The 8,002-nt window shown below is 57.8% G+C and overlaps 1 protein-coding gene across 1 annotated transcript; it reads right to left on the bottom strand.

Annotated features, from left to right (window-relative positions):
- Positions 1-1,336: 1,336 nt before the first annotated feature.
- Positions 1,337-7,341, bottom strand: LOC104624136 (L-gulonolactone oxidase-like; the record flags this gene model as incomplete). The annotated part of the gene is made up of 6 exons (XM_010291424.1): positions 7,330-7,341; positions 6,855-6,956; positions 6,075-6,200; positions 4,588-4,682; positions 2,748-2,838; positions 1,337-1,522 (listed from the first exon to the last, which is right to left on the bottom strand). Coding segments are annotated over exons 1-6 (612 nt in total), but the record flags the coding sequence as incomplete, so codon positions are not given.
- Between the last annotated feature and the right edge of the window lie 661 nt (positions 7,342-8,002).

The following is an 8,002-nucleotide window of genomic DNA, read 5'->3' as shown; positions in this document are numbered from 1 at the left end:
GGGAGGTCTGTGGTGCTCCCTCCCTCTGCTCCCCCGCATCTCCCGTTTGCCACGTACCCCATGCTCTCCGAGCTGCGATGGTGCCCAGGAGCGCAGGCAGCAGTGCCTGCCTGCCTGCTGCCTGCCAGGCAGCCAAGCCTCCCACACCAGCCTCCCCTCTGCTCTGCTGGGACCCAGAGGACGTCTCTGAAGGACGCAGCCCTGTCCCCGCTCAGGGTCACTCTCTGCAGCCCGAGGTGAGCACAGAAAGTCTTTGGGAGGCTCCTGAGGACACTGGAAGCCACCAGCCTTCTGCCGCCATGAGACGCCCCAGGGCTGCACGGAGCCTGGTCCAGGACAGTAAAATCAGCTGTTTGATTCTCGTGCTGGATAAATGCAAAAATCTGCGTCGGTCTGGGCTAGTTTTAAAAGAGGAGCCTGGAGGCAGCTCAGGGGTGAGCGTGGCAATGATGAAGGAAGTGAAGTTTCACGTCACCTTCGCACCCCTGAGCTGTCCTGGGCCAGACGCAGAGCTGAAAGCAGCTGGGAATGGGCACAACTTCTCCCAGACACGGTGCCTTGCGGTTCTCAAAACCCACCAGAAAATATAAACAAAGGAAATTACTTTATCTCCGCGTCTTTCCCCGCAGCTCTCCCTCCCTGCCCAGCTCCCCCAGGCTGGATGCAGAGGGTCCCAGTGCGAGGTGCAGGGGTCCCGCCTGCTTTTTTGTGAGGACCGAAGAACTCGTAGCAGACTGACAGCACCCTGGGCTTCCCCACCCAGCCTCCCCCCGACTATGTGGCCAGCAAAGCAGTCAGCGCACGCTCAGCCCTCGCCTCTGCTCCATGCAGCACCCTTGGGAGCCAAGCAAACGCCTTCCCGCAGCACAGCGGGACTCAGCACCCCCATTTCTCACTGCCCCGCTGGCTCGGCTTGCAAAAACACGAGGGACTGCACCCCCAAACCCTGCTTTGCTCCTGAACCTCGGCTGCACCTTGTGACGCACATCTTGCTGCAGGTGCCGACCACCCACCGGCGGTGCCACGGCGGTGGCACTCACCAGCACCGCTCCTCCCGCCCCACTACCTGCACCCCTCCGGTCTCAGGAGGTGAGACCCATGGGAGGTTAAAATGGCATTTCCTGGGAAACACGGCTTTTCCTTCCTCTCCTTTGCCGCCCTGGGGTTGTTTCCCGCTTACAGGACACCGTGAAGCACCCCACGAAGATGCGCAAGGATCACCTGTGGGATTTTCGACCGGAGCGTAACCGCTTCCCGGTCTCCCTCCGACCACGTCACCTCGCCAAGAACTTTACTTGTCCCCGGGGAAGCTTTGAAAGCATCGCCCACGTCGTACCTCGGTGAGAGTGGAGGGGAAGGCCACCTCGTGCAGGTAGAACTGGGGCACACACTGGAAGGTGACGGTGAGCACGACGCCCAGGCAGCCGAGGTGCAGGCAGGCAGCCTGGAAGATGTCCACGTTGATGGACTCGGAGCACTCCAGGATCTCCCCCGAGGCTGTCAGCAGCGTGAGCGCTACGACCTGCCGAGAGGGGAGCAAAGCATCAGCAACAGCACACGTTCAGTGTGTCCCGTCTCCGTGCCAAGACCCTGCGTCCCTCCCAGGGCGAAGCAGGGAGACCTCCATACCACAACCAGCATCACAGGCTGCTTTCCGCTGAGCTTGGCTCCACCAGCCCCTCTCCCGCCACCTTTGATGTAGTGACATAAAAGGATCCTTCTCTCTGGGGGATGCTAGGAAAAGGCGTCAAATAAAGAAGTAAAACTCCCCCAAATTACTTCGCTACTCCATAACCATCGGTGGAATCACCACACAGGACCTGAGCTGGGAATGGAGGGGATTCATAAGTGTCTAGTTAAAAACAGACCTGGGCCCTGCAGAGATTGGGGTTGGGGGGGCTCCAATGCAAGAAGAACCGCTTTCCCTTTGGTACAGAGCTTATTCGTCGGATTAGAAGACCATAAAGTACAGGGACGGAGGAGTTTGGGGCTGGATCATGTTTTGACTGGCAGACAGAATCCTGTGTTCAGTGTTGGGCCCCTCAGGACAAGAAGGACGTTGAGGTGCTGGAGCGTGTCCAGAGAAGGGCAACGGAGCTGGGGAGGGGTCTGGAGCACAAGTCTGATGAGGAGCGGCTGAGGGAACTGGGGGTGTTCAGTCTGGAGAAGAGGAGGCTGAGGGGAGCCCTCATCGCTCTCTACAGCTACCTGAAAGGGGGTTGTGGTGAGGTGGGGGTTGGTCTCTTCTCCCAAGTAACCAGCGATAGGACAAGAGGAAATGGCCTCAAGTTGCCCCAGGGGAGGTTTAGGTTGGATATTGGGGAAAATTTCTTCACTGAGAGGGTGGTCAAGCATTGGAACAAGCTGCCCAGGGAGGTGGTGGAGTCGCCATCTCTGGAAGTGTTCAAGAAACGTGTGGATGTGGCGCTTCAGGACATGGTTTAGGGGACATGGTGGTGCTGGATTAATGGTTGGACTTGATGATCTTGAAGGTCCTTTCCATCCTTAGTGATTCTGTGATTCTGTGATTCTGTGATGAGGAGGTCCCTCTGTGCGTGGGGGACTTGAGGGTCCCCCATAGCGGCGCCATCCCTGGGGGGTGAGGACCCCTCCTGCTTGCCGAGTACAGTGTGCTCCTTCTCTACGCCAGGGCTGGGCACACCAGACCCACATCAGGTGATGGGACATCTCCCCTGAAGCCCTCAAGATGCTGATGTCCGTGCTTCGACACCCGACTCGTGTCTCACCTGGGTGGGGAGGATGCCATGCTTGATCCCGGTGTTGTGCGTCCCCGTCCCGATCACACCGGCCGCCGCCACCTCAGAAACGGCTCCTAAGCTGGGAGCAGACAAAGGGGCCGGTGAGGACCTGAGCACATAGGACGTGGTGTGGGGCACAGCCCACCGTGCCAGGCATAATGCTGTGTGCAGACCCCGTGTGCAGGTACAGAGTCCCCCAAGGCGTAGTCCCTACCCCAACAAGCAGGGTTTTCCACCCTTCAGGGTACCCTGCAGCAACGGGCACGTTTGTTGGCCACATGTGGCTGTCTCCATGGGACATATCTATCAGGATGCCACTATAGTCCATGGGGAGGACGAGGCTGCTGCTGAGCGCAGGTCACCATGGTCAGCTTGGCTGTGGTGCCGCCTCACAAGTCCCCATCCCTCCCCATCAGCCCGGAGGGACTCACTGGGCTGCAGACCTGCCTCCCATACGCACGCCGAGCAAGGGGTGAGGAACCGGGGTTTTCCCCGGAAACATCACTGCGGAGCAGGGCTGGAAGCAGCATCCACAAGCATGAGGTCTGCAGAGCAAGGTCTGTCCCTCCAACCATGGCCAAGGCAGGCACGTGGGGATGGTAGAAGGCTACAGCAAACAGTATGTAAAAATGGAAACTGCCATTTCCCCCCCAAACTCCTGCAGCTTCCAAAAGCTGGGGAGCAGGGACCTCCTGAACCAGATGTGGTTTCTATGGCCATCGCAACCATCGGTGGATTCCTCCTCCGTGAAGGAGTCCTCCTCACCCCATGCACACCGTTGGCCACCTGGTCACATCGGGCTTATTTCTCTGAACCCTCAGCCCAGCCCTGGCCAGGGCTCTGGCAAAGCCATCCCTTGTATCGACGGAGGGACGCAGATAGTGAGCCAGGCTGTAATTAAAGAGTAATTTCTTCCCTGAGGTCAGGAAAACAAAAAAGAGACGGAGTGTGAGAAATGCTCTCTGTGGCTATTTCCTTTGCAAACTCTGTCTGAACGTGAGGTCCCTCCGAGCCCTTGGCAAGACACCCGCTGCAAGGGAGAGCCGCACACGTTGGAGGCCGAGGGATCTGCTGTGATCGGCTCGAGGCGTCTCATCCTCTGCACCAGGATTAACCTGGACCCCCAGCCCATCACTTCCACCTCCTCGACATCCCAAAGCAATGCAGAGCAAAGCTTCTCCCATGCCTCCTGCTAAGATATGCCAATGGCTAATTGCCCTTCGCCATCAAAAACTCATTTCTACCTAATTTTATCTGCCACCAGCCTCCTTTGCCAGGAGCTGCCTGCTGTCAGCTGCAGCTCTGTGCCATGCAAGGCATCCCCAGGAGGGGTGCTCTCATCTTTTTAGGGCCAGGGAGGACAGTTTTCCTTCATGACATGGAAAGGACCAGCCTGGTGGGTGCGGTGAGAACATAGGGTTGGTGTGGGGATAAAGGCTCCCCACGTCCAGTCTCCTGCTCCGAGGCAGGACCCAGCTACCCCATCGTGGAGGGGGTTGACCTGCAGTCTGGAGTGGCCAAGCACTGGCACAGGCTGCCCAGGGAGGTGGTGGAGTCACCGTCCCTGGAGGCGTTCAAAAAACGTGTGGACGTGGCACTTCGGGACATGGTTTAGTGGGCATGGGGGTGTTGGGCTGATGGTTGGACTTCGTGATCTTAGAGGTCTTTTCCAACCTTAATGATTCTGTGATTCTGTGACCCTGGTGGAAGACCAGATCCTGAAGTGAATACCCCTATTCTGCAGTAAAAGCTCTTCAAACGTCCCTGGGGCAAGGATGGACACCTTGGAGGACACCCAGGGACGGCACCATGCATGCGTCTCACTCACTTGGCCAGGGCCAACCCGTGCTTGCTCAGCTCGACGTTCAGATCCGAGAGCAAAATCCCACCTTCCACCGTCACTTGCTGCTTCTCCTTGTCCACCTGCAAAGGAGGGGAGGGGAGGGGAGAGGGGAAGGTCACACAGCTCGGAGGAGAAACACCCCATGGAAAATACCTCTGCTCTTACCAATGCAGCTGATAATGTCTATACAGGAGAGCCACGTACCACGAGGGACTTGCTCCATCCTCAGCTGCCACCTCTCTCAGACCTTCACCCAACTCAAACCTCGTCCAACCCAATGGTGACACTGGTTCCCGCCCCCGGTCCAGACCCTGCTCCCATCTGCTCTCCCCAGTCTCAGGGGAGCGTAACCGCTCCCATAGCTTCTCCCAGGTGTTGGTCAACGCAAGGGAGAAGACACGCCTCAGCAAAGCTCTACCTTCAGCAAACATCTCCCCTCTGCCCGCCTGCCTCGCTCAGCCAGCTCCTGGTGGAAGGAGAGCTTGTTACCATTGGGAGCTATTCATCTCGCTCCTGACAGGCAGAGCTGTCGGGGAGGGAGCCGTTCCCTAATTAACTATTGCTGTTAATTACCAGTAATGATCCGGCGCTCAGAATACGCTGCTAGAGTCAGGTTTTTTTCATCTTCAGCTGCACACACAGGCACACGTGCACACGTGCAGAAGCACGCCTGCACATACATGCACAAATGCATGCACACACACGCAACAGGCATGCATGCACATACGTGTGCAGGCACACACGACACACGGGCACGCACACGTGCACAGAGGCCCTTCCCTCACTGTTTATAACCAGCCACACGGCCCCAGTAAGAGCCCAGTATCTCCCTACCCGCCGGAGGTGAAGGCAAAGCAGAGGAGCAGGAAAACCTCTGCCTCTCCGCAGCTCTCATTTTCCCAGACTTGTTCAGGACGTGATCCACGGGCAAGCAGGAAGAGCTGTTTCCTTCCCAGTGTCACCAAATGGAGCAATCTCCCACGGGGGCATTTCCTCCCCGATGCAGGAACAAGCCACGGACCAGGAACATCCAGCCGGATCGTTGCCGGGCTGCTGTGCCTACGGCACCTTTGCAAGCTCGCATCAAGCGAGCCGCGAAAGGTGATCCTGCCAGGTACCTCCTCCCCACCCAGCAAAACGTGCTTTCATGAGGACAACGTGCCAAGGTTAAGCCCTCGCTGAACGCACGCTGGGAGGACATCACTTCTTTGCATTTTTAGAGCTGCTCCATACGCTTCCAATGCACAAGGGATGCTTTTACACCAGGAAAATGCCCGTTCCCCAGGCTGGCACCACCGTTTCAGGGTCTGGTTTGGGAAAACTCCTGGCTGTGAGGAGAGGAAAGCCTCTCCATCCTTTCACCTCTCACGCTGGCTAAGGCAGTGTTGGTCTCCCTGCCCATGGTGGCTGCATGAACAGGGGTGCCACCATGTTTCAGGACCACCACGCCACCTCCCAGAAGCTGGTCTCACCTTGAGGATCCTGTTCATCTTCCCCATCTGGATCATGAAGTCATCGGTGCAGGCGATGTCAGAAGGAGAGTGGCCGCCCCCCACCACCTTCACCCTCTTGTCCCGCTGCCTGGCCATATCCAGGATCTGCAGAGACAACAGGCGGCCCTCAGCACCCAACACCTCCCTCAAAGCTGTGTGCTCAGGGCGGTGCCAGAGGAACTGCACGACCTTCCAAGCTGAAGTCTGACCCGTGGTTGACATCCGTTTACTTTGATAACTCATCATCTGGGGTTAAAACCACCCCTGGAGCCCAGACACCTCCTAAGACAGCCCTTGGGATCATCCTTGGGGGTTGAGCCAATTGACCTTGGCCTTTAAAGGTTCCTTCCAATGCATACCGTTCTATGATTCTATGATCCCAAAAGAGGCGATGCCCACCTGAGACACCCTAGGGTGACAGAGGCGTCTCTGGGGTGACAGAAGTGGCACAGGACTCCCACCCCTCAGCATGGCATCTGGGGCAGGCAAAGGACTCCAGGGTACCAGGTGTTGATGCCCAAGGAACAGAGTCCAACTGGGGCCAGGCGTGCTGGTTTTCTGCATCTTTTGGGTGTTTGACACATCTTCTGGAGAACGTGTGCAGTTCAGAAGGATGGGCCATCTCCTGGGCCTAAGGGAAGGACTCATGCTGTCACCATGTGTGACTCTCTGACTGAACATAATGCAGCATCACAGCCCTTCCTGGCCTCTCCTCCTCTTCATTTCTAACAGGTTGTCTCCTGGGAGCACCCTCCTTACCTCCCGGATCTCCTCCACTGAGGTAGGCTGGAAGTACAACTCCGGAGAGGAGCCATAGGTCTTGGCCCAGTTCTGGAACTTGACCCCTCCTTGGCCGTGAACCTGGACCAAAAACAAGAGCTAAAGCAGAAGCAAGCACCTCCCCTGCTTTTCCACACAGCCCACTCTTCATCTGCCCAGATCACTGTACCAGAGCCAGGATTCCAAAAGGATTAATTATTTATGGACACAGAGGTTCATCTGCAACCCCTTGAGTCTGCAGAGCAGAGATGTCTCCATGTGAGCAAGTCAGCCCGGGCTCCCTTTGCAGTCAGTAGGGAGAAGTGGGAGAATCCCCTGGGCTATTTGAGACATCTCCCTTGAGTGCAGCCCATCCCTTCCTCCTACAGCATGACGTGTGCTGGTGTCCTCTTGGTCTGCACGGCCTCTTCTGCTCTGGTCTCCTCTCAGACCTGCTCTCAACACCCATACCTACCTCATGGCCCATCGCATGGCCTCGTGTCCCAGTGTCCCCAGATGACCTCATCATGAAGGGCTGACTGGGACCAGGTTGGGACCTCTCTCCAACCTCAGCCATCCACCCTGAGACACTGTCCCCAGTCCTGGCATGAAGAGGTGCCAGCCAAAAGACCCAGCCCCATCCCATCTCCAGGCAGGGGTTAACCCAAGGCAGGCATGCCCAGGGTGGTTTGGGTGGGTCCTGGCTGGGGGGGACAGTTTCTCCCTGGCTGTGGCCAGCCCAAGGGGGACTTGGGCAAGGAAGGACCTGGTGTGGGGTTGGGCACCAAGCCCCGGAGAAGATAGTGAATCCCTCTGCCCCAGGCAGGAAAGGATCCAGCACGCTGCCCCACCAACAACACGCGTCCCACCCTGACTGCGGGGGATGATGCGCTCCCCTGCCACCTCCTGCTGTCTCCTTCCTCCCTTTCCCTCCATCAGCAAACCCTCCTCCCTCCGTTTTCCCTCTGCCCCTCTCTCTGATGGGTTCAGCTCCCATCCAAAGAACAGACCCCAAAACAGGCCAAACTTCTCCGGTGGTGCAGAAGGGGCTTCTCCAGGGGTGTCTGCAGCACCCCACCCCCTTCCCCACCGTCCCAGCCCCCCGGGGCTGCTTTTAGGGACAGGGGAGGGACACCGGATGGGCACAC

This window comes from Phaethon lepturus, unplaced genomic scaffold (genome assembly GCF_000687285.1).
Source record: "Phaethon lepturus isolate BGI_N335 unplaced genomic scaffold, ASM68728v1 scaffold32307, whole genome shotgun sequence".
Lineage (NCBI taxonomy): Eukaryota > Metazoa > Chordata > Aves > Phaethontiformes > Phaethontidae > Phaethon > Phaethon lepturus.
This window is presented reverse-complemented; position numbering and strand designations above follow the sequence as displayed.